The following is a 26,848-nucleotide window of genomic DNA, read 5'->3' on the forward strand; positions in this document are numbered from 1 at the left end:
ACACAGTGCAGGGATCAGGATTGCAGGGTCATGCTCTCAGCATATGACTTTTGCAGGCAGACTGGTGTAGGGCACTGTAGCACCCAGAGGCAACTTCACCCTGGGCTGTGGCTATATGGGAGGGTGGTACTACAGAGAAGAACCACAGCCAGGGTTCTGGAGCTCTCGCAGACCGGCATGGCCTGGTGGATGGGTACCTACCATTGACAGGCCGTATGCCCATGTTGCTCAGGGAACTAGAGCTGCTGGTCTCGCTGCCACTCCTCCAGTGGGGCTCTGCATGGCCTCCCACTCTGCTCATGTGCATACCACCCACTGAGAGGGGCAGGAGGGACCCACTGTGGAGTCGGTACTCAGAGAGTGGCGGGCTTGGCTCCAGCGGTGCCTCCTTCTTGGGAACTGGCTTGGGGTTCTCCTTTTGCCTCATGGTATCAGCTTTGGTGGCCTGGGCAGGTTGCCTGGCACTGACAGCTGGGGAAGACCTCGTGGGAAGCAGGCTGGCAGAGATGGGACAGGACCTGCTCCTGGGAGGCTGGCTCTCTCCAGCTCTCTCTGCAGTGGGCGAGGAAGAGGAGGAGTCCACACTCTGGAAGAAAGGCACATTGCATCGCACAGGAGAGTAACTCCCCAAGGGGGATGGCCGAGTTGTTTCAGGGGCAGGCTTCTTAATGCAGCCATCATTGAGAGAGGCAGCTCCATCTGCTGAGCGCTGGGTCAGGAGTGTGCTGTGAGCTTGGCTCCCTGCCACCACTGACCGCTCTGCTGAGGTGGCTGAGGCTGAGGACTGGGAATTGGAGGAGGTCTGCTGGTTGGCAGGCCGGTTGCTGGCCAAACTGTAGAGTTGAGAAAGGCTAGAGGCAAAATGGCTGTGCAGGGCACGTGCCTTGGGTGGCTTGCTGAAATGGTGTTGGAAAACGAAGGGCTGGATAGGCAGAGTCGTGGGACGCTGGTCCTTGCTGTAGCGTACCACAGGTTTGCTGTCTGTGCCACCACCTTCAGGGAGAGAAAAGGGGACCAAGTGTGAGGGTGGGCAGAGGAACAATCACCATGAGCCTGGCAGATCATAAGCAAAATGGAATGTGCTCTCAGCTGTGGGAGGAAGAGGATGAAGCAGTGAGATAAGCAGAGTGGTTCAAGTTGGAACTGGCCACATACATCATGCGCTGGCAAGGTAAAGACAAGTGGCCCCAAACATGGAGGGCCCAGCTGCCTGGAAGAGAGGGGGTTGCACTGGGGCTTCTCTCCTTACAGTCACCAGCTTCACATACTCCACTCCCCCCTCTCATCTCTACCCCATTCCCCAGGACAGCACTGACAACAAAATCTCAGTGCAGCTCTGTGTCTAGAAGCCAGGGCCCCATGCACCCATCCTCGGCCTGCCTCTGTACAGGCCCAACACACCATGGTACGGCACTTAGCACGGCGGGATTTAACAGCCCAAAGGACTATCTCCTCCCACACATGCTGAGGACTCACCCAACCCAGCATAAGCATCCCAAGTAACAGCACCCACATCACACTCAGTGCTGTTGGAAAGGCCCATTGCTTCCCTGCCAGATCTTTCCCTTCTGCCTCACTCCTCTCTTCTTTATAACAGTTCCCCCTCTGAGCACACAGCTTCCTTCCTCCCCCTGCCTATACGAGAACCCAAGCAGGATGTTCCAAACACCAGTGGTGGCAAGAAGGGAATTCTCCAGGGGCAAGTCAGACCCACAGCAGAAACAGAAGAGTTTCCAACCCTGGAAAATCCAGGCCTGCTCTAGCGAATGACAGACACAGATGTCCTAGAGGCTGTGCTGGGCTATCTCCTGTCTGCATATGCCTGCAGCTCCTGGTAGGGCCACTACATCCACAGGGACACAGTGAAGCATGACACACTGTGCACAACACACACACACAGCACTAGATACACACAAAGGACTGTCTGGGCTCCTTGATTGACAACCACACAGCATCCCAGCATGGCACAGCAGGCTCTGGCCTGCCTCCTCTGCCTCTCCTCCAGAACTGCCTTTGGGCAGGGACCTGCCCTAAAAAGCCCCAGGCGTACAGCATACCCTGGGACACAGAGGAGCTGAGGGCCTTCAGGACCTATTCCAATAAGAGCTCTAGTGTTACCTGCTGCCTGTGGGGTGTGCCAGGTCTCTTTCCCTATAGTCAGCACTTAGCAGGGCTTTCTGTCCCTCTAGTCCCTTCTCAGACTCTCCAGGCTTCATGCTGCTCTCAGCTGGAGCAAGGCGGCTCTGTGTCCACCTCTGGCTGCAGGCAGAGGTTTTCTGCACAGCACTAATGTGCAGGTCACATCCTATTACAGGTCACAGGAAGGGACTACATAAGCGCCATGGCTGTGGGAACTGCTGGGATACATTGCCCTGAGCTGCTGTCTGCCCCCTTCTCCCACTCCCTGAGCAGCTCTTGCTCCCTCCAAGCAATTCCTCTGCAAACCAAGACGGCTGCTCCCACTGCTGTCTTCTCCCAGCAGAGACCTGCTTTCCAAGCTCTCCTGCAGCAAGCACAGGTTCAAGGCTCAGTAAACAAAGAGGTCAAAACACAAAGAGCTCTTGCTCCAAAGGCTGAAATCTCTCCCACACTTGCAGTGCAAAACACTGCCCTAGCAGTGAATGAATTGTTCTTCCCATATCTTGCTAGAAATCTCCATGGCATTAAATGGAAACAGTCGGGGCTCTGGCACATTAGGGGCTATCTAACACAGCAGTCTGGTCAGCACCTCATTTTAGACAGCCTCTTACCTGTGAAGCAGGTACAAGAACTGCCTGGGCCAGGGATAAAGATCTCCTGCTATGCTAGAGGAATGGCTGTACTTCAGCCACTTATAGGGCTGTCACACAGCTCCCTCACCAGGACATGTAATGGCAATATCAGTGAGGAAAGCGATTCATGCAAAGGGCTTTCCTGCAGAGGGAACTGGAACAATTATCCTGGTGATGGCCATGCACCTCTCTATAGGAACCCTTGCTGCAATCCCATGCACTGTGGAGGATACAGCCAGGATATTCCAGGCTAATGGGATGGCCCAGCAAAGACACCACTGCTCCTCTCATGTCTACAGGGCTCATACTGTAAATCATGGCAGACACTGTGTGAGCTTCCTGGGCCCTGCACTGAGAAGCAGCTGCTGGCTACGCCTTCTCCTCTCCTTCATGCGGCTCCAAAGAAGAAGGGCTAAAAAAGACCTACTTGTTCCCTTCCCTGCCTCTCCTGGGAACCCAGCTCTGCTGAGCATCCTCAAATCCCTGTCTGGAGAGCTAAAGGCAATCCCTTATGGGACTGTAGGAATACAACTCCATGGAACAGAGTCAGAATAAGACAATTCTCTAAGAAGCTGCACATACCCTAATCTGTGGGAGGGCTAATGCCATGTCCCCCCTTACGTGGTATAGGAGGACTGCACAGGACCTCAAAAGGCTCTAGAAATACAAGGGCAACACAATTGCACTGATCTGGGTCCGAAATAAGCACAGCAGGGCTTTACCCCAGAGAGTGGTAGGCCAGAGAACAAACTGCAATGGTCTCCCACTGCCAGGCAGGTTCCTCTGTTGCTCCCCTCATGACCCAAAGGGCAACTTTTCTTTTCATGTCTCCATTCTGCCTATTTTGGCTCCTTACCGTCTGCTCGAACTCTAACATCTCTTTGTCCGCAGCCACTGGCAGAGCTACCTGAGCAGCTGGCATCAGCCTCCGTGAGCAGGGAGAGAGAGGCTTGCTCACCTGCCCCCCGCCCACCAGGGATGGTCTCACTGGAGCCTAAGTCTTTTGTGGAACGCAAAGCCTGGCCATCTCCAAAGGTGTGATCCAAGCAGAAGCCCTCACAGCTCCGGTTCAAGCCATGGACGAAGGGCATGGGTGGAAGACTCTGGCTGCGGCGAGCTCTTTCTTCAAGGAAGGTTGGGCAATCCCGCTGTGTCTCAGGAATAGGGGAGAACTCCAAGGAGGAATCACCACTGGATCGGAGAGGTGGGGAAGAGCCGTTCTTTCTCCTGCCTTTAGCCAGCTCAGCAAAAGATGTCACTCGCTTTGGGGGAGAACTCTGGATGGGTATTGCTGGACTTTCACTCAACTTAACGGGACAGCTCACCATGCGCTCCAGAGAGCCCAGCCGGCTGCTAGGACTCCTGTCCAGGTTCTGATCATAGCTCCTGGAGCGCTGCCGGCCTGTGTTGAGGTTAGGTGGTGACACATTTACATAGACCTGACCCTCAATCATATTCTGTGTGGTTTCTCCCTTTGTCTCCGCTTCACTGCATTCTGCATTGCTTTCTTCTTGTCTCAGGTCAGGCCTTCTAAACAGGTAGTATTCACTGGGCTGAGCTGGGCTACCTTTGGTGTGGTCTTCTGAGCAGCTAGTTATGGAAGACCCTGCTGGGCTAGGGGATGACTGGGAAGACAAGTCACACGTGACTAACTTATAATAATTCTGAGTGGCCACAACGAGCCGTGCTTGGCTCTGGAAGCAGGCAGTGAGATCTGAGCTTTCTGAAGTGCAAGGCTCACAGTGGAGGTGGTAGGAGTTGCAGTTAGCATCAAGGACAGGTGAGGAAGAGTGGTGACATCCACACACCTTCCCTGAACTCTCTGGATGATGTGACTCACAAGACATCTTGGATTCCGTGGGTGATGAATGCAAATCCAGGTAAAAAGCCCCTGTGTCTGAGTGGCTGCAGAAGGAAGAGTCACAGGACAGGTTGGCTGAATTCAAGTTAGACCGAGAATGGCCATTCATTTTGTTGTAGAGAGCACTGAAGTTTACCAGCACTCCATCGGAGCTGTTGCAGGAAGAGTCACTGATGTAGCCCATCTGTTGGTCAGTCACTTCTGACTGACTCGATGAACTGTAGCACCGACAGTGCTGGAGCTCTGAGCTGGAACAGCTGCATGTCCGGCTGTGCAGAGCATCCTGATTCCTCAGTGCTTCACCGGTGTTCTGGTTCCATTCCTGGTCGCCACCATCAAACGAGAAGCTGGAAGAGCTCCCACGACGGCAGCTGCATTCATCCAGCTCCATGCGTTCTGAGGCCTGGCGGCACCGGTTGACATTGTTCCTCTTCTGGACATCATCACTGCTGATTTTGTCCTCTTGCCCATCCACCACACCAGACCGACTGGCCATGTTCCAGGACTTCACAATGTGGTTGGAGTCATGGAGGTGGAAAGGGGGCAAGGACAGCTCGTGCAGGTGAAAGGGAGGTTTGCCAGACACAAGGGAGTTATGAAGGTGGAAAGATTTTTGACCCAAGTCATCCCCAAAGATGCTGAGGTCTTCACCCTCATTCAGCAGGAAAGGGTTGTGCCTCTTACTGACGCTAGGGACAATCAAGTTCCTTGCTTTGCCTTCTTTGTTGTCTGAGGCCTCTGCTGAGGTTTCCGAGGTTTGGAGAAAGCTGCTGTACACCAAGGAGTCAGTCTGTGAAAGGTCTCTGTCTGGAAGGACAGAGGTCCGTGTGATGCCTAGCTCTGGCTGGCAGAAGGGGTTGGTCCTTTTGTTCACAGAGCAGCACTGTCTGTCAGGGACCTGGCAATGCACCAGGGGAATGTGATGGACAATCAGTGTTTCACCAGTCAGCTTGGGTGGACTATCCATGGTGAGGAATGCTCTTCAGGACATCAGTTAAGCTGGCAGGACCCATGGACAGGTTGGGATGTGCATGAGAGGCTGGGAGGACACTTCTCATGAGGGAATTCAGATACCTAGAGAGAGACAAAAAAAACAGAGGAAGTCACCTCTCAGGAAAGGCAGTAACAGTTTAAAGCATCCTTAGTTTGACGGAAGACTGCATGCCCTGAACAGACTGGGTTCTCCTCAGCACAATTACTAAGGTCCTCAGCTCTCCTTCTTCAGGGAAAGCACCACAATGCAAGGCAAACATGTCCCCCTCCAGACTCCTGGGACAACACTTGTGCTTCCAACTGACCCCTCTCAAACCTATCAAGCCAGTAAACTGATTTCACTCAAATGACCAAAGTGCTGCACAGGTCCTGCTCAAGACACTGCTCTGCAATGGTGGTGGCAGCGTAAACTCACAGGAGAGCAAGCAGACAGCACATAAATGCTCTCTGATGAGGGCAGTCTATCTTCTTGCACTGGATCAGTTTCTTTCCCTGCCTCTCAGTATCTTGAACTTTTCTTTAAGAACAAAATGCTTAATTGTACTGGCAGATCTCACAACATTAGAGATACAGACATCCAGGCCAGCCCTGGAAAAGGAAAGCAGGAACACCCATTCTTCTCTGAAGTCAAGGAGCCCCCACGAGGCCCTAAACTCTGTTAATGGTGCCGGGGGAACAAATCAAAGTGGGCAACTACTTAGGCACACAAGTGCCTCTCATGTTATGGGGAGTGGATGACTTCAGTGAGCCCTTGGGGAGCTACTGCTGAAGGTTAAATAGATCCCATACCGCACCTTGCATTCTACTAACCTTTTGCTGATGACAGTCTTAGGGTGGCTGGCTCACAGTTTCCTGACATTTTGCCACATTATCTGTAGCACTTATCTACTGCACTTTACAGCAGTACCACTGTAACAGTTCACAATCCCAGGAGCCATACAGGCAGGGTACTAAGAGCTCAGCTCCATCAGAGGTCAGTAAATAGCAGGTTGTCATAAGGCTAGAGAAAGATGTTTACCAGCATTTGACATTGGAGAGCAGGGAACATGTTCACTCTTCCTTCCCCACCTGCCCCAAAGGGGCAAACAGCAAGTGCTCCTAGGAAAACCTGGTGGATGTTTTCCCTCTTGCATTCCCTTCCATAATTCAGAGAAGCCAGAGCAGAGGCGAGCATGGAAGGGCAGCTAAGGCAGAAAGGAGAGGGAGAAACCACGAAAGACAATGTTGAACCAGGATGGTCTTGAGGGATTTGAGAATGAACTAGAGCTCTCAGGGATCAAGCTCTCCTCCTCCAAACTCTGGCCCAAACACTGTTGATCAGCAATGCACATCCCACGTCTCATCTAAGCATCCTCAGTGTTCACAGTACCCTGATGCCCTGTGCTGTGATCCTGCTCTGGACACCAGGACCCGTCTCTGCTGCCATCACTGACCTCCAGACCTCAGGAAGTAACATCCACACTACCTAGGCCTTCACCTACCTTACCTCAGCATTTGTGACTATGGGATGATAATGAATTTGGAGCAGAGCTACAAGGGCACATAGTAGCCCAGAAGGGAAACTGAGAAAAGTGGGATAAGAGAAGTCAGAACAGTGTAAACAATGAGACAGCTCTAGAGAAGGAAGATCTAGAGAAGGAGCTTCAGTTCTTCCAGGTTCACAGCATAAGAACAGCAATTAAAAAATGCTAAAATAAAGCTGATCAAAAGTACTTTACTCCCACACATAACAGTGCATCTCAGAGACATAGGATGTGTTGGCAGGAAAAAAATAGAAAGATGGAAATGGACCTGGTGTTTACCATAAACACCCATTGATGTAAAAGTTAATGCTAACACCAGTGTTAGCAAGCAGACAAGCCTGTGGATTAGGCTAGACTCTACCAGGGATCAACAAGAGATCCACATGGTGGGCCCTCACCCTCACACCTCCTTCTGCTGGGATGTTTCACCCAGGATAAGGCTCTGAGGTAGAGAGGACACTTAGACCACATCCAGCTAGACTATCGTGTGATCCTAAGCTCCCACCAACTATAGATTCCTTAATGCCCATATAACCCTTCACCCCCCCTTCAGTGACTCCCCTGTCTGACAAGCCTCTGGCTGCTTTCCCACATCCTCTGCTGTAATGGCTGAAAGGGGTGAGTCAGTTCTCAGCCTTGATTCCCAGGAGATCTTTTACATCAGGGATTCCCAAGCTCACATTGTTCAAGAACCACCATCAGTAACAGCAGCTCTTGGCTCTATGCCTAGCGCACATGTACACTGAAGGTGGTGTTCAGCAACTGAGGGCACGAACATTGCCCCATTCTGAGGCAGCTTGCGATACACTGCTGAAGCAGCCCCAATTCACCCTATTCCCCCCCCAGCACCAAGGGAAAAAGGATGGGCCTGGGCTCCCTAGTGCCTGTCTATTCATTCAGACCTCCCCTGCCTTTGCTGGTACCTTTGTGGCTGGTTGTAAGGTTTAGACCACGTCTCTCTGTAAGTGGTTGCTGGGAACAGATTTCCAGCACCCGCACCAACTTGCTGGCAAGCCTTGCTGAGTAACACAGGCCTCACTTTGGTGCAGATGTTGCTGTGGGAGGACAAGGTTTCCACAGGCACACTTTGACATTTGACAGCAAAATGTCAGAGAGCTGACACACAGCCCTTTCTCAGCTCTGACTATATCATGCAACTCTGCCCAGCTATTTGGTTTCAATGGCAGCAAAGGCTCCTTGGGTGGACTGCTATTCACTGTCACAGATGCTGCAGCAGACAGATGCCTATTCTGCCTGCACTCCCAGCCTGTCCCAGCACAAGGCTCTGAGGGCCAATATTGCAGGAAGCATGCAGTCAGTTCCTGCCGAGAGTCATTCTAACAGTTTCCCTAGGGATATGCATGACTTCTTTTGTGCCCTAGATACCTGTCTCTCCCTTGGAACACCTCTTTTGGCTTTCTCCTGTCTCAGGGATTGCAGGGAAGTCAGGCAGTAGCATTACTACCACAGGAACCATTCAATTCTCAACACCAGACCAACCTCCCTTCCATAAATCTCTGGCCATACCCTCCCTTGGTTCTCCCTTACCACTTCTGGAGGACTGTAGAAAGATTCTCCCTCTTATATTCAAGGTTTGGAAGGCTGGGACTGACACTGGGCCTTAAAATGCATCAGGCAGAACAGTGTCAGATTCCACAGGCTTTGATCAGCTCTCTGTAAAGCCCTCACACCCCTTTGCAAGGAACGATTCTCAGAAATGAGAATAAGCAGTCTGTACCAGACACTTTTTGTCAAATCACTTCACTCTTCTCATTTATCACTTGTAATACCACAAGCCCACAATGAGCTGAATCCTCCTCAGTCCTACACACACAACGGCAAAGGTGGCATCCAGCAATGATCCCTGCTCAGAAAAGTGTGTCATGGCAGTACAAGGCAGGAGATAACAGGTGCAGGCACAGAGGGAGCACCATGACTCTTAACACATCAGTTTGACAGCCATTTTGATTGCAAATGTCAAAATTCTTTACTTCCTGCTTCTGTAGCTGTGGAGAGAAGCTGCAGAAGACCTCTGAGCTGGCTCCAAACCAGACTGCATGGCTCTGCTTCAATTAGGAGAGGGCTGGTGCAAATACCAGGCATGCCTACGAGTGCTGATGCGTTAGGTGTGGCAGTCACATACCTCCAGACATACCCCACTATCTATTACTGCCCTAATGACACTTTTGGAGCTCCATTGCTCATTGTTTAATACCCTGCTCTGCTCAACACTGTCAGCTGCACAGATGAGGTGACCAAGTTCGAGAGACAATGAAGCAAGTTTCTCATAAAATGTAATGCAGTAGCAGGGGAAGGCATGCAGAGATTTAAGAGATAAATATGATTTAAATACGAAAGGATACTATATATGGCATAGAGGGTGCAGAGACAGGAGTAAGATCATCAGAACTGCCAATTGGAGGAGACACTGCCTTTTTAGAGGCAGGCTTTTCTGAACAGACTACTGTTTCTACAAATCCTAGTCACTTCATCCATGAGATTGAATATACAACGTAACTCTTTTACTGTGACAGTTCTTGCTGCCTCTTCTGTATGGCTGTGGTTTCATTGTCATCATCTTCCTCAGATGAACGAAGACCAATCAAGTCACTCAAGGGTGAAAGAGGGGAAAACAGGGCTAATGGATGGGAATTCAGTCTCATCAATGAACTGGCAAAAATCCTTTTGTATTGGAGCTGCACACTCTTTTGAAGGTTGTTCCACAGGAATCCCTGATTCCTATGGGGCATTTGCATCAACATGCCCAAAGAAGTCATGCAGCCCTACAGAACAAGAATCAGCAGAAATGCTGCAAAACACATGCATCTTCTCTTTGCTCCATGGGGAGAAATAGATCCAGTTTACTCATTATAACTTTACCTCAGGGCCAGAAGGTTGGGAGAAGAATCCAAACTGAAAGTCAAATCTTGAGACATTCCATAAGACACCCAGTGTGGGGATCTCGGGGCTCAGACAGCTGCTCACTGACTCAGACACCAGTTTCTAGGATTCCAGTAATGCAGTCAGTCCTTGCCATAGCTTTGCTACTCCAAAGGCTGCCAGAAAGTACTAGATGGTTTAAAAAAATCAACAGGACAATTCCAGCAAGCTGGAGAGCATTCAGAGAACAGCCTGAGTGAACAGCAAGGGGCATGGAGTGAGTGGATTAGGGACAGGTCTGAACTATCTGAGCAAGAAAAAGTGGGTGGATGTGAGGATTTGGGAAGCCTAAGTTGTTGCAATGTAGAATTAGCCAGTGGTATTTGCTTGGATATTCATTCATTTCTAGCCAGCTACCACATCGCTGCCAAATTCACACCTTCATTAAATCATTTAATAAATCATCCAGCACATTTAATGAAAGGAAAGGTTTAAAAGGAAATAGTAGTTGTTTGATTCTTCCTAAGCTTCCAGCTCTCCTTCCCTGCTTCAGGGAACACGGAGCATAGTGAGGTTGGTCTGCCAGTTCCTAGAGTGAATATTTCAGCACCTAATGTTTAAAAGGGAGCTGCTGCAAGATAGAAAGACTACATATTTCCTAAATTTCTGCCTCAGCTCAGACCTGTTCCTCTTGTGCTCCTGAGCAAGTCATGATTCCTGAAAAGATCACTTTCCTTTTCTTTCCACAGGTAGGTGCTGCCTGGGCCAGAGGATTTTCCAGATGTTTCCAGGACAGCTTGACTACGAAGCCTAGCCAAAATGTATCATTACATCCCAGAATTACATAGGATTACAATGTGTTCAAAATGGAAACTGCAGCATGTGATACCATGTGACAATCAATCACAGCCTTTGCCCACATGGCAGCAAGGAGCTGCTCAAGTCAGGGGTGAGGGGCTTGCTAACAGTAATGATATGGTGAGCAAGTAAAGAAGTAGACTCTATATTCCTGACGATGACACAACTAGCATGAGGCAGGTACCTCCCAGTCAGAAATAAAGAAGCCCCAGTTGCTTTGCTGTTTTGACTTAGAGGAGACATTAGAGACATTTGCTCAAGGAGCAAATCTACGCCAGCTATCATGCTGGCTGGACAGTGACCTGACAAGTTTCTCCCCTTTCTGTGCTCTGCTGCTCCATGACTCATCATTTGGCATGTGGCACTCAGCAGTAGCCAGTTATAGGCTGTGACTCACAGGCATCAGCAGAGGTGAGCTGGGTTTGAGTCTGCTCCTTCTCTCCACCAATTCTCTGTCCCAACCCCCATTTTATATGCTCCTAATTACCATATGAAAATCCACAGAGGAGAAAAAGACTTTGATGTTTCTAGCTGCTAATATCACACTTAGATTACTGCTGAACTAAACTGCAAACACAGTAAATCCTTTCTTATCACAGACACTCCAGCAGCAGCAGCAGCAGCTGCAGGAAGAACTACATTTCTATAGCATCTTTCTGTCTGAACACTCTGAAAGCACGTTAAAGATATTACAGGAGCAGGAATCACAATGCTTTTCTGAAACATGGATCTGTCTGCGTGCTGGGGCCTGGCTGCTATATGATTCCCAAAGAGCACTTAAGGATCCATGAAGATAAGAAAAATCCAATAAGATAATGAAACTGCTGGGCAGAATCTAGCTAAAATGCCAAGTTTTACTCCTCTTTACTACAATACTTCTTATAACCACAACATGGTGCCTAGATGCCAGCCAGGGGACAGAGCCCTGCCACCTAACTCCTCTGCCCCATTTTCAATGACATCTCGTAATCCAGCCTTTCCACCCAGGCCAGGCTCATCTGCACTGAATGTGCCTGGTGTCTGCCAGAGACTGTACAATTTTGGTCAGGGCTTTGCCATGAAGCAAGGCTATGACTCTCAGCTGGCTGCCTCATCAATATGTTCCTTTATCAGACATGGCTGAGGAACCAGAGGCTTCAGTTAAGTAATGGAAACAATACAGCAGGCAGGTCTGGATGAAGCAGAGTCAAGGAGAGTAGAAGCACAGCCTGAAGATCTTCCCACCACTTCTACATGTGGGAGCTGGGAGTTCAAAAATCTCTAGCACAACAACCACAGCAGGGCATGGAATAAGCCACCTCACTGACAGTCAGGCCTGAAACTCAATGTGGCTTCATGGATCAAAGCTGAACTGTGCCTGGAGACATACAAAATGCCAAGGCTGCTCCTGAAGTCTCTGTTATGTGGTTACACGCAACTGTGATTGAGCAGGTTGTTCAGGTGCATTCTGCAGGGGCGAAGGCTCTCAAGATCATAAAAAGCAGAGGAGAGGGTACAGCGGCTTCATGTAAGCGAGTACTTTCAATAGCACCAGAGATTTCAGGGGTTGCTGGGGATCTGAAGCATGCCCAAAATTGCCATGTTTTGGAAAGGTATCTCAATGAAAGGTCACAAATCACTCTTGCTGGGCCCTCAGGACTTTCCCTCAAAACCTTTACTGGAATCCAGCTTCAGACAACTTGGCCTTGCCCAGACCCTGCCAAAAGAGAGGTCCTGCTCATCCAAGGCTTAAGGGAGGATAATTTCAGAACCGGGTTTCACCTGCACAAAGAAAAGCAAATAAGGAGAGCTCCATCTCAGATAGTTCTAGATCCCCTGTCACCTTCATGACTTGGGGAGGAGGGTGAGCTAAACCCTAAGGGGAACAAACAAGGTCTGTCTTCACAGTAAACAAGATCATACTGCAGTACAGGTCAGCACACCCATAGAAACTTCAGCCACTCCTTAGCTGGCTGTCTTTACTGTTGCTTACTCTATATCCAGATTAAAAGTGGCATGGCATTTCTGTCCAGAACACACCTTGCAGGCATCACAGCTGCAAAACAATGTTTAAGCCTCACTGCAAGGGAAAAGTGCTGAAGACCACTGAAGAAAGCCCAAGAAATAAGGAACTCGGTGTTAAGACAACTGAGATAAAGAGACTGTAAAATCATGCCTACTGTCCTTTCAGACCAAAGCTTCACATGCACAAGAATCACTCATTATCAAGTGAAAAACAGCCATTTCTGGGATGGCAGATTATAGATATATGACCTCATGTTGCAACATAACAAGAGTAGGGCAGGCAGTAAAGGTGGATACTACTTTCAGCTGAGAATAAAGGAAAGCCTCAGGAAGACCAAGCTTTTGAAATAATTAAGGTACCATCCCACCCTGCAACCCACCGTAACTAGCTACACAGAACCTTGACATGGATGAATACAGCAAGAGATTTCAAAAAACCCTAGTGTGATCATTTTCAGACTTGTACAAAGCTGCAGCATGATGGCTTCACTACCAGAACTAGGTAGCCATGTCCCAGGGAATGGGAGAAGCAATGCAGATGGGGCATAACCTAGCAGTGATGAACATCAGCTCTGCCAGACAGCCAGAATGCCTGCATCCACAGAGCTTTATTATTTCTAAATGAAGCAATCTTACATGAAATTTAATATATACTGTGTGTAACCAGATCAGAAGCCCCAAAACCAAATACAAATGGAAAAAATCCCAGCAGCAGGCTGTTTTTATTAGATGTTCCTCTTTACAATGCTCATCTAAATGGCTTTTCCAACAGCAGCTACATCCTTCTGCCAACACTGCAGAAAACTTTAACTCTTCCCAGCTCTAGGAAGCTCTGCGAAGACCAGAAGCAATAACTGGATACACAGGAAGAAATTTTCTATCTCTGCCAAGCAGGAATTTTCAATAAACAATTCAATGGTCTGGAAGCAGGCAGAACCTGGACTCAGGAATGATAGGATGTTATAAATCAAGAGGGCTGAGTAACAGTCCAATAAAAGCTGCATCTACCAAGACTAATGCATCAAATCTATCCCATCCTGTGAAGGATGTCAGGACCACATATATTTTTGCTGCTGACACCCAACTGCTCTTGGTTCATGAGTTGGATTGAGGAATTCCCAGAATTTAGCTGGAAGAAAAGACCTTGTAGCTTTACATACAGGTTTGAAGAGGGAAATTGTTCGCCTGACTATTGTTAAGGCATTTCTTGACCCTTTTTTGAGCCAAGTGCTTGAACAATCAGGCCTTGTGTAACTGATCATGTCTGAATGCTGTCTGAATCTCATTTCAATAGGGTTCAGGGTGGAAAAAGAAAGGGAGAATGATTCCCAAGATAATGGGACAAGAAGCTTCAGATTTGGGAACAAATCCTGGGACCAGTCTTAGGGTGAGACTGCCTGATTAGAAATGGCTCTTTGCACTACATGGCAACTCTTGATGTGACCTCTCTGGCCAAAACAAGTCTATCAAGAAAGGTTTTTTCTGGAAAGAAAATCTAGGGCAACTGTTGCCACTAGCTCAGAAATAGAAAGAGGAGAAGGAAGGAATGGACAGATGAACACATTTAGCCTTCATGGATCAACAGCTACTGTTAAGTTTTTATATCAGCAGAGGAACACAGAAATCTTGACTGGATCATATAGTCAGTGAAGCCCAGTCCTTCATCTTTGCCAGCAGAGACCCCAGATGCTCTGCTTGAGATAAAATAGGCCTAGGTGGGCAAATGAGAGACTGGCTGCTCCGTTCCCCCCCCCCCCCCCCCCAAGCAGCTTCCTTCCCAGGACAACAGTTTACATCTAGAAGCAGGTTTTATAACCCTTCTATACTAAGCTAGGTGACTAAATAATTATGTTATATACTCTTGACATCCCTTACAGTGTCCATTTTTTGTCTGAATTTTCACAGCTTTGGGGCCTTTTAAATTTCCTGAGCCAGTGAGTACACAGCTAATTGTATGCCAAAGGGGCAGTTTTCTGTCAGTCCTTTTGAACATGCCAGCTTTTAACGTCATTGTTTGTCCTTGTGTTAGGGCAGGAAGAATATTATCTTCTGTACTGCATTGGTGTCCCTTCTGATTGGCCCCCAGCTTTTCATTCTGTTCACATACAAGAGCTTTCTCTGGTCCTTGGTCCTGCCACCCATCTCTCTCTGACTGGCTTCTTAATGTGTGCACGTACACCCGTGTGTGTGTGTGCGTGTGTGTGTACGCACACACAGACATGCATGGCAGGTGGAGGGGGGGAGGTAGAACTCAGAGGACCTGGATAAATCTGCAACATTAATTTACATAACAGAATATTTTCCATGTAACAGAACTAATAAAAGGCAAGACAGAACCTTAATAAAATGCTTGTAAAGTGGACCAGACACTACTAATGATTACACATACTTTTATTCTGAGAGGAGAAACTTATCCCTCACAGGGGCTGGCAACCCAAACCAAACCCTTCCTATAAAAGCTTTAGTAGAGACAGTGATCAGCTGCACTGAATGAGACCTTTATTTTAGGATATGCTCTAGAAGACGGCTCATGTGCTAATTAGGCTTGGAATGACTGGGCTCAACTGAGTATTAAGGGTCTAACTAACTAAATCTGATAACCCTGGATTAACCGAAGTCTTCTGCTGGGGAAAGTCTTGCTGGGCTGTACAGTAGGCATAGACCTACTCTACAGGAGATAGGAGGAGGGCAAACTGGGATGATCTTTGGTTCTGTACTGCAGTTGAGCAGTTAAGAGTCTCTGGGGACACATTGAGACTACCAGAGGGATGACTGGTCTGCTTCTAATCTCTTCAGGGATGTTAGGGAGGGTTCAGGAAGACACCTCAAGAATGTAGGCTCCCAGTCCATCCCAACGAGGACACACCCATACTGGGACACATTGTCACATGAAGCTGTTGGGTCCATTTTGTACCGAATGTCTGCGAGAAAAAAACAAGTATCTACAACAGAGGCGTAAGAAGACACTGTCTTTCCCAAGCCCATACACTGAGATTGGCTTCAACTCAACCATGAGACTTCAAAACTCTACAATTTTTGTTCTGAATATGTACAATAAATACATTAGATAGTCTTGTTATCCATGCAAGCCCCAAACCATTTGGGATTATTGCTGCACTTTGAAGTTTAACAGCAATATCCATGGACTAATTAATTACAGTATGCAAAAATCATTCTCATTATCAGTTTCAAATAATCCTCCTTAATTTCCTAGAAAATTTCCATGTTATAAACTGAGCAGCACATAAATCATCATCCTCTTTCTCTTGAGCATTCATTATTTCACATCATGATTCCTAAGTTTCCCCTCTAACACAAATAATTCCATTTTCTTCAGTCTTCCCCCTTATGAAAGTTTTTCAGGATCTCATGCAGTTTCCTGGGCTGTTTCTCAATTTTCTCCAACTCTGCAGTCATCCTTCTGAGCTGGGGTGACTAATTGCACATACTTTCCCAATGAAAAGTGGGAGGTCCTCTGTTTTATGTATCGACATTAGAAGGCTCGGTACCATAATTTTCCACTCCATTTCTTACGTAGTCTAACACTCAAATGTGGGCATTCACCAAAAAAGGTCCTCATGGAAATGGCAAGAGTGACATCCAGGTGCTCTTCTGAGCTTAATGGCAGCTGATTTGGAAGCTGGCAAGGTATTCTTTCATGAATATCCTCTGTAACTCTGTTACTCGTGTTGTTTTCTTACGGTAAGATTGAGCTCCTAAACATCAAGGTTTTCGTAAGAAGATTAGCCTAGAAGGAACCAGGCGATTTTTCTTACATATCTATTCTCTGGGGAGAGGAGTTTCTTTTCACTGTTTGTGTAGTGTGGTTTATGGGGGCTTTGCCCTGCCAAATTGCACAGATTCTTGAGGTAGGAAAAGGGGAAGAGTCTTCCCTGCCCTCATGCAAAATCTCTTTGTGGATCCCCCCAAGAGATAAGGAGGTCCTCAATGACTAAGGTCTGGGCTGAAAGATAGTTTGCCTGGTAAACTTACCTCATTAAATCAGTGAGGTCTGGCGACCTGGCTCCACAAAAGAAAGAAGATTCCCTTTCATTTTGATGAGCAGGCCAAGTGGTTTTTGTGTTTTTCTTTTTTTTTTCCCTCAACCTCAACTTGTGCCCAGGGGAAGGCAGATAACACGGTAGTAGACCAAAATTTTGGCTGTGGAACACCTTTTGGTAAAGAGGGAAGTCACTCCTCAGCATCTCCAGGACCAATACAAATGCATTGCTTCAGTTAGGAGTGTTTCTCCATCCTGTAATACCAATCATATCAGCAGCACAAAGCCTGTGAGAGGTCAGAGTTACGGAGGAGGTATTCTTTGATGTGGTTAAAGCTTGTGCAAGTCACCAGCAGAAGCATGTGAAAGAGAAGCTCCAATAGATCATTGACTACTAGTATTAGCTACTCAAGAAGGCATACCAAGGCCTAAACTGAATGACATACGACTACTGTGGTGCCATTGTAGTGCTTTAACCACCCTCATGACTGCTGCTTGTCAGTGCTGGGACACATCTTCCTCAGACAGCTCTTCCTCTCCATACCTCTTACTGTGCCGTGAAGAGGCTAGCCCTACAGTGTTAAGGTCTAGAGACCCTTACGAACATCTGAGGCCCCTCTGTGCTTCATGCAGTCTCACCTTTCCTCTCCCTCAAGTCCCCTCCGAAAGGCAGCTAATCTAAGAGAAAACAGGGAGGGAAAGCACATGGAAACAAAGAGGCTGTCAGGCTTACTGTAATAAGATGCAGTCACCACCTTCAGAGTGCTTTATAAATATAATAATTATAAATAGCAAATGTCTGCAGAAATGAAAATGAGGCATAGGACATGAAGCTGAAGGCAAGGAGGAGAGATCTGGATATGGAAGATGATCTCTCCAGCAGCCATTTCAAGCACTATGACCTGCAGCAGGAGGACAAACCTTACTAGTGCGTCAAGTTAGATGCCATTGCAGGGGAACGAGAGAGAACAATTTGTTGGCAATACAAAATAGCTAAGTGTAGATACGTGCTGAAATCCACTTGCTGTTCTTCCAAAGGGCCAAGCTACAACCACTGCTCATGTTAAACCACATTCAGCCAATAAATCCCTCAGAAGTGACTGCAACTATTCACATACTAACAAGTGCTGAAGGAGAGGACAGCTACAGTAAGCCACAGTCCAGGGCAGATGGGGTCATTCCAGCCAAGGATCATCAGATGGATCTAAGCAAAACCAGGGAAGACATTCTGCATGGGCTAACAATAACTTGGGACCACAGATACGAATTATTTATACCTCCACTGGATCTTTTCATGTTTGGGCTTACGACTTTAACACCTGAGTTACTGGAAAAGGTCTGAGGGCTGCACTACAGGGAAAAATGCAGTGCAAGCAGGCACTGGAACTAGCCTGACTACAAAGAACAGTAAATTGCACTAGCATAATGCTCCAGACAGGTCATTCTCCCTGCTGAGAAGGACATCTGTAAGGACAGCTATGCTGAGCACTGCTTCTGCTGCCTGAGCTACACAGAATACACATGGCAGTGTAGCGTGATGCCTGTGTCCCTGCTCTTTGCCATGGGAAACCCAGAGATGGATCAAAAGAAGGTGGCCTGGTAAACAATTTAAGCAGAATTGGAATTGCTAGGCAAAAAGGAGGTTAAGTAAGCATGTGGTTACTCCTGCACCAATGCAGGCAGAGCAGAACAGAAGAAAGCCTGCCGACTGAAAGCATTTAGGTCACACTTTTCCAGCAGCAATTGCAGCTGGTACCATTTTACAAAGAATCAAGTGCAGATCTGGAGTTAAAACAAACTGATGAGATCAGCCTAACTTTGTGAGAGCAAGGACTCCCTTCTCCCTTCAAGAGTAACGCCTGAAGAGTAACACCTATTCTCTGAGGGCTGGAACTGAGTCTGTGTTAGCCATCACTCAGAAGCACAAAATTTTCCCCAGGGTTGACTGCATCACAGTTAAGCCGCTCATTAGCTCAAAACATCACAAAATAACTGAAATTCTCATGCAAAACTCATTTTCCTGCAACTGTATACCAATTTTTCTGGCTCGAGTATTCAGTGGAGTTCCTGAACAAACAAACAGGACCACAGGCACGCAGATCAGTCCCTTGCACATCTGGGAACCAAGGGGAAAGCAGACTGTCCCAGTCCAGTCCTCCTCCTTCACCCAGGTGTCCCACTCTTCCTCAAGAACAGAGCACAGTCTAGTCTGAGGTAACAGTGGCTCCAAGGGAAGTATCAGATGAAAGTCTGCTGTATATTTGCAGCACATGGTCTCTCTCCCAACAGCTCAAACTTGGAATGTGAGCCTGAGCCAGAAAGTGCAATCACATACACTATGGTCACCCAGCTGCATCATGGTCACTATTCACCAGGGTGGCTCTGCCTCCTGCTATTGCCACTTGGCTGGCAATATCCTTCACCACCTCACCTATGACACACTCCAGCCAACCTCAGCTCTTTGCCACTGGGCTGAACACTCCCATTTACTAGTTATAATGACCACAGTCTTTTCTCTCTGTCTAAACAACCACTTGAACTTGTCACCTGCATCTTTGTGCTCCTTTAAGCTCGCCCCACTGGCTGCTTTACCTGTCAGGTTTTGAATTTAGTGAGCTTTTCAGAGCAAAGGATGTTTCTTACATTGCTCTGTGTAGCACCTGAACCACTGAGCCCTGACCTTCCCTGCAGTTTCTTGATATTAATGTATCATGAACAAAACTCCCACCAGCATGTGGCCTGATGGACTGCGCCTGAACAACCAGCAGCCTTGCCCAGCAAGAAATATTTGCATGTGTTTTATGGATAGAAAATTCCATTACCTACAAATTCCCATAGATACAATACAACTCTGGTGGAGAGAGGAAGGATTTGTGGATAGGTCTGCTCTTGCTCTCATGTTGAGAGGTATGTCCCTGCTTTGACCCATTTCTTTCAGAAAAGAAACACTAAAATAATTTCCATGAAGAGAGAAAACTGGAGCAGACATATAAAAGTTAGGGCATGCAGGGAACCTGCTCAGCAGATAACATGAGAAATCCCTACTAAGGCTAGCTACCAACACAGCTGTAATCAATCATTGCTATGGATTTCATCTCCTGCCAGCCATGAGCCCTCAGCTCCTTGCACTCTTATCTTGCAGTCTCTTGCATAGCCCTGGAATGCGGCTAAACTTCCGGCTCTTTTGGACTACAGACTGGATTGGGACTCACTGCTCAACCTGCCAGAATCACTGTATCACCCCAAATCTTCCCAGTCACTACAGTCATTCAATTCCACAGCTGACAGGGAGGTATCTCCATCTCAGATCCTCAGTGTCTCACAAAGATCTCGGCACCTCTCACTTTCCATTTGCTTCTGTTGGGTTTAATCACTGCTCAGGTCCATGAGAACCTTGCCTACAGAGATATTGCCTAGCATCAGTGATACAGGAGTGACTTTGGACTGAATGATCCCAAGCTGATCCAGTTTACCTTAAACAGAAGGGTAAAAATCGAGCAGCTCTGTAATGAAGCCTTTTTAATTTTAAAAGAGCAGCTCTTTGGCATATTAGGGAAAATAGTTACAAAGCCAGCAAAAATGAAGAGACTGGGGAAATACTACAGAAAACATTTTGAATGTATACCATAAGTAATCTGTAATCCATATGCCAAGCAAGGTGAGAAAATTTGAAGAATAGTGCTCCTGACCAACCTGAATGAATAACCACACCAGGAAGGATATTAGGGGTAAGTAGAGCACTTGCAAAGACTGGAAAAAGTTATTCATCCAAGAAAATTCCACCTTAAGACATCATGGGAAGGGATACAGAAAAAATCACAAAAGTCAAGCATCATTAAATTTTGCCAAGAAAACCTAACAAGTTCTTCAGCCACATAAACAAAAAGAAAACAAGGAGAGAGGAAGTGGGCCAACTGTGCAGTGAGGAAGGTAAAGTGAAAAGACAGATCTAGATATGACCCAAATAGCTAAACTCTCTGATGATGTTTCGGCAAGAAGAAAAATATGGAAGCTGGGGCAATGACGGGTTAGGCAATGCAGGGAAAAGAGGGTGCAGAAAAGGAAAAGATTATCTGAAGTGGAAACAAATTCAAGAGTATGAATGCACTCAAGTTAGAGGGACAAGACATTCTTGATCCCAGAACAATGAGAAAATTGTTGCATGATCACAGCTGGCATCAGGGCTTTTGATAAAAATATCCATGAGGAAAAAGGGAGGAAGGAGGGAAAGCCATGTGACTGATGAATAATAAAGGTAAAGCCTGTACCTGTATTGAAAGAGAGGGCAATGAGGCATGCTAGAATAGATCTATTGGCCTGCCCTTAATACTACGTGATGCTACATAACAATAATAAGCCAGAGAAATAAAAGAAAAATGGGGCAAAACGCAACATGAGTTTGCTAAAGGTGGGTTACTGCCTGGCTATCAGGAACAACACCAGTGTGAGATCTTGACTCAGAGGAGCATCAGACTGGAAGGAAATTAAGATCTCTGGGACACAGAATTTTGTCTTTGTTTCCTACTACAGCCTCAGACACGCTGACGAGCAATAATGGAGCCATGACCAGGCCATTTGTGAGCCCATTGCATATTCTCCTGGGCACTTGCACTTTCTGCAGTGCAGGTTCAGGCCCATCCCAGAGATCCTGCTGCACATTATCCCCAGCAGCAAAGACAACACACAGCAGCGATTTTATCACCTTCCTGGGAATCACTTCAGTCAGCTCCAGTCCCCAGAAGCTCTTGCCCATCTTTTAGCTCGTAAGAATTTCAGGGCAGAGACTATTTGTGCAATCTCAGTGCTTAATGGATGCTCCTGTAAGAATGATAACTAAATAGACACAGCCTGCACAGGGAGTATTCCCTCCCATGCAGCGAAGCAGGCTGCATCACCTTCTTTTTATTCTGTCAGGCAAACACGGTACACACTGCAAATTCTCTTCCACACCCTGATACATGTATCCTGCATAGTGATGTCTTGTCACATATTCTGTCCTCTAGCCCACAATGCGCCTATAAACAAATACACATGTGCTGCTCTTACCCCCTAGCTACCTCCTGCAGAAGCCTGTTCTCTAGCATCACCTCTTCACAGCACAAATGCAGTCTGGTAGAGCATCTCTCACTGTACAAATCCCCCTTCTCACCCCTGCAGGAGCATATCCTGCTACCCAGTCCCACCAGGCTGAACGGGATGGAGACCTGGAGACACAAAGAGAGTTAGTTCTTAGTCCCCAGGGAGAGGTCTCAGGCCTGGGATGAGAAGGAGTTGCAGTTCAGGAAGCTCCAAGGAGCTCCCAATACATTGTCATGGAGTTGTGGGCAGAGCTCACTCTGCCCTGTGGCTTTCCTGAAAGCCCTGTATTCCCTATTTGTTACCCCGAACAGAAACTCTGGGGTTTTTCTTCTTCACAAAGCGTAAAGACCAGAGAGCCTTACCACAATATAGGAATGGAGAGTGAAAAACTGCCTGAGAATCTGCAGCCATAAAATGGTTCCTTCAGAAAACCACCGCAAAAACAGCTGCCCTGAGGATCGCTCCCATCTCAACAAACCTGTTGGGTCTGCACACAACACTGACCACCTCAGGGAATACAGTGAGAGAGGCTGCAGAATGACCGTACAAATGACATATAGACAAAACCTGACAATGACAGCCCTGGCTTTCCTCCCTTGTGCCCTCTACCACTGGTCTCTGACCCACAACCCCCTGCTCTTATAGCTCTGCAACGCCCCTCAGACCTTTCTATGGCCTTTTTGGCTCCAAGGTTCCTCCACTGCTCTGCCAAAACACTTAGCATTTTACCTACATTACTCCTACTATCCTGGGGCTCCTGACAGGCCTAAAGATGCTTTATCTGAACTATTCTCTGGTCACTTCAATACTGAGCTGCCCCCAAGCACTCTGCCAAGCTTGGCAAATTGCAGAAGGGTTTTGTGAATAGGTTAGAGCTGCCAAACTTGCTCATTAGCAACATCAGTATACGAGACTCAAAGTGTCCAGAGGTAAAAAGCAGAACTCTACCTCCTCCATACTCCACACATCCTTTACAACACCCATCAATCCAGTCCCTGTATGTATGTTCCACAATAAGCCAATGCTACTATAGCTCCCATAAACACCACCTTCCCCCCAAACACCTGCAACTGCAACCCCACATGCTCAGCATTTTCCATAACCCCAAAAGACTGCATCTCCTATTTGCTCATTTCCTTATGTTACTACATTCCCATGTGTACATTCCTCTATAGCCACATCACTGTACCACATATAGCAAAATCTTCTTTTTATATACTTTCGCCTTATTCTTCTGACTGTCATCCTGAACATTGCTTCTTCGGCGTCTGGATCCCTTTCCCGTGTACATCCTTCTCTTTGTTCTAGCCCTTCTCCTTTCGCATTTGCAGAGGCAATTTGATGGAAGGATTTGTGCAGCAGTGGGGGAGGGAAGAAGCAGAAAGGCAGGGAGGGAAAAGAGGGATTTGGTTATAACAAGACCATGTAATTAAGCTCTAGTAACTGGTACCCAGCCTGGACCACTCATCTCAGTAATTAAAAGTAATAATTCCTCCATTCTTAGACAACCTTTCTCATCTCATCTGTGAAAAGCGGCAAGGAAAAAGCATTCATTTCACAAGCATCGCAGACACACCCTAAGCAACACAAAGGACTCCAACCTGCACAGATTTCCTTGGAGAGGAGCAGGATTTTACCTGCCTCTCTATTTTATGTTAACACCTTTTTGTGCAATCGGTTTACTGCTATTAAAAAAAAGCCAAAAGCCACACAGACAGCAACCTTTTCCCTGCCTGTGTCCTTTGTTTCTGGCTTTTCATGGAAGCGTTGTCTGTCAGAACAGCTTTCATGCTGCAGAGCAGCAGCACCGCCAGGGATGCACAGAGAGCACGGCAGCTCTCGAGACCAAAACAATCCGTGTGGGCTCGGCTGTCATGGCAGACACAATAGAGAACTGTCCAACTGCATCAAAAAGAGAGCATTGTCAGGGTGAAACACAGCTCGCCTCTGCACAGCCAGCCCCGGCCACAACAACCGCTATTTCACAGCTACAATGAACAAACATATTCTGCACAGCAATACCAGCCTCCTCACTCTCTTACACCAATTCCAATCACAACAGCTCCAAAGCAACGCAGCCTCTGAAGAGACAAAGCAATCCCAAAATCTTTTAGCTCCATTGGGTAACTGGCAATCTCTACAAAAACAAACCAGCCCCTTTGCAGGACAATGGCCAGAAAACCATTGGTAAGAAAAACGTCCGCCCCATCACTTCCCCATCTCACCTTTCCAAGGATCCTCTCTTCCCCGTCTCCTCTCACTGAACACACTGCTCCACAGCACCGGCCAGTGCCGAGTGCTCAGATTCCAGCGGGCTCCGTGTTGTCTCCCCAGGATGCTGTGGGAAACACAGAGTCCTTTTTTTTTTTTTCACAGCTGCATCCCTGGCATTGCAGAGGGTCTGCGCAACCACATCTCCAATGCTCCTGCTGCTGCTGCTGCTGCTGCTGCTGCTGCTGTGACGTTGCTGCGTGTGAAGCAGCAAGCATGCCCACAGCACAGCCGCCCCAGCTCACAGCCAGTCCCTGCGGGACCTCAGACCAGGCAGGGATGGGAGGGAGCAGACACGGAAGGGAGGGCAGAGAGCAAGTTGAGCTGGAAGATGGACAATTGATCCTTACAGTAATTGAGAAATCAGGAAGGAAGCATGAGAAAACACGAAAAGGCAAAGCCTGCAAAATGCTGTAAAATAGAGCTGCAGCATCGTATCCTTTGTTGAGCTTGTGTTTCAGATGCTGTGTGATTGCGAGCTGTTAGGTCTCTTCTCCTGGCTTTGGAAAGCAAAGGGAACTGGAGTGCTGTGTTCCTACAACTCACAATGGCAGCCAGACCCCTTGGAGATAAAACGCTCTCCTGCAAAGCAGCACACAGGAGGAGGATGGGCAGGACTCAAACTGAAAGATCAGGAATACTACAAGAAGCTTCTTGAAGCTTCTCTTCTATTTCTGTGATGCCTTTTCCTAAATAGCTTTACTAACAGTATCCACACAACATCCCTGAAATGCAGCCACCCTTGGAGTGAGATGCAACCACAAGTAGTTCAATCAGTGTCAAACACACCTAGCAGGAACAGGACGTAAAAAGTTCAAGCTATCACAGGAAATCTTAAATCAAGATCCCGCCAGCTATTAACTAGAGCTTGGGATTAAAGTGCTGCCGATAAATTAGGCTAAATCCTGGCACCCCTGCAAGGCAATCCACAACAGACCCTCCTTCCTAAGACAAAGGCAAGATGCACAGAGATCACTACCCACAAAAAGCCAGGCTCTCTTGTGATCCTGGGACCACATGTAAAGATTTTTTGGTCAGCTTGCTTTCACCAGAGGCTGCTGTAACCTGCTCCATATACAGGTCAGTGCAGCTCCTGGCAAGGCACAGGCAGCTTTGCCAAGGGACACATGCTGCTACTTTAAGATTTCTCTTCTGAAAAGAGCCCCGAACCCTCTCCCTTCTCCCTGATGCAGCAGCTTGTCATTCTGTCACAGGCTGGGCACAGCTACAGGCCTCAGAAAACAAGCTGGGCTCAAAGGCTGTTCCAGCAGGGATGTTTCTAGCAGTGAAACAACTTCCCTGAGACAACCATCCTAGAAGGACGACTCACATTATTTCACTTTGCTGTCTAACCCTCCTCAGAGGGCTAAGTTGCCATTACTATCCTTCTACACTGTCAAGCCTACAAGTCTGAACCAAAATCCATCTCCTTCATGGGCACTAGGCAAGTCAGAAAACAGGATTAAAATGTCACACAGACACATAGTTGAAAGAAATTAAGAACCATCTTCGTACTTTCAGCTCTATGCCATGATACACCCAAAGCAACTGCCAAACAAAACAAAAGAACACAGCCTAAACAACACAATACTTTGTACAGGCTTCTGCCTCTAAAGAGCTATACCAGAAAAATATTACATTCATCACTGGAAGTGGTTGCCGATCATCCTGGATCCCAAACCACTATCGACCCTTAAAATGTCTCTTTGTGCAATGTTCAAATCAGATTTCTGACCAAAAACACAATGACCATTCCCACAAAGTAGTTACCAAGGGCTCCAAAGACAGGAGTTCGGGACTTCCCCAGAGCTGTGGGTATGAGTGCAGAAAGAGACCTTTACAGGAAGACAAAAGGAAGGACCTTGGGCCTTCTGTGGGCTGGGCAGTCCATCTACAATGTGTTGGAGCCAACAGCACAGATGCAGCTCTGCCACTCACCTCCAAAGCAGTAGGAGCAATCTGTCAGTCAATCCCAAAGCTCAGGCTCAGCAGGTCCTTCCCGCAGGCGATGAACATGACCCATCTGTGGTACTTCATGCTCCTGAGCCCGCTGCTTGCCTTTGCTTGAGCCCCACACTCCCATCTGATCCCATTCAAGCGGCAGGGACAAGCCTCAGGGATGATGCAGCCCCATAGCAGGAGTGAGGGATGTACCTCCACACCTGGTGACTGCAGCAAGCACAGAGCTAGTCCTGGACAGCCCTGTTCCACCCAAGCTGCAGTAAATGAGACTATTAACAGTTTCAGCTAAGTATTCCCATAGAGCACAGCCCCCAGACCCCCAAAAGGCCAGTCTCATTGTATTGTCAGTGTTAATTAAGGCAGGCTCAAGCAGACATCTTGGGCCCGTTCAACTGGGACAGTCAGGGAGCAGCAGCAAGAGAGGAGACAGAGTCTCAACTGTGGAGCTCTGTGAAGAACAAGAAGCATTTGTTACCCAGGAGACTCGTTCCCACAGCAGAGAGGAGAATGGAAACTATTCTGGTGCCCTCCCCAGTCCTCCGCGAGCTTTGCCAACACTGACGCTGGGAGGTATAAATGCTGGCAGGCTGAATGTTTGCCTGCATCCCTGCCCCTGCAACAGGACACTGGTATTAACCAATTCACT

At 47.6% G+C, this 26,848-nt stretch overlaps 1 protein-coding gene across 5 annotated transcripts in view; it reads right to left on the reverse strand.

The window, feature by feature from the left end:
* LOC135323439 (AP-4 complex accessory subunit RUSC2-like) overlaps positions 1-26,848 on the reverse strand; it is a 62,997-nt gene that overhangs the window by 12,961 nt on the left and 23,188 nt on the right. For 3 of the 5 annotated variants that reach the window (XM_064502012.1, XM_064502007.1, XM_064502011.1), the window contains exons 2-3: positions 3,628-5,706; positions 202-993 (exon numbers count right to left, since the gene is read on the reverse strand). In XM_064502012.1, coding sequence (XP_064358082.1) covers positions 202-993; positions 3,628-5,599 — 2,764 coding nt within the window. In that variant the 5' untranslated portion in view covers positions 5,600-5,706. Of the gene's footprint in view, positions 1-201; positions 994-3,627; positions 5,707-24,194; positions 24,644-26,178; positions 26,659-26,848 lie in introns of those variants that run through there. The other 2 variants (XM_064502009.1, XM_064502008.1) reach the window with 2 other exon arrangements.

The sequence above is a fragment of the Dromaius novaehollandiae genome, chromosome Z (assembly GCF_036370855.1).
Source record: "Dromaius novaehollandiae isolate bDroNov1 chromosome Z, bDroNov1.hap1, whole genome shotgun sequence".
In the NCBI taxonomy this organism is placed as follows: domain Eukaryota; kingdom Metazoa; phylum Chordata; class Aves; order Casuariiformes; family Dromaiidae; genus Dromaius; species Dromaius novaehollandiae.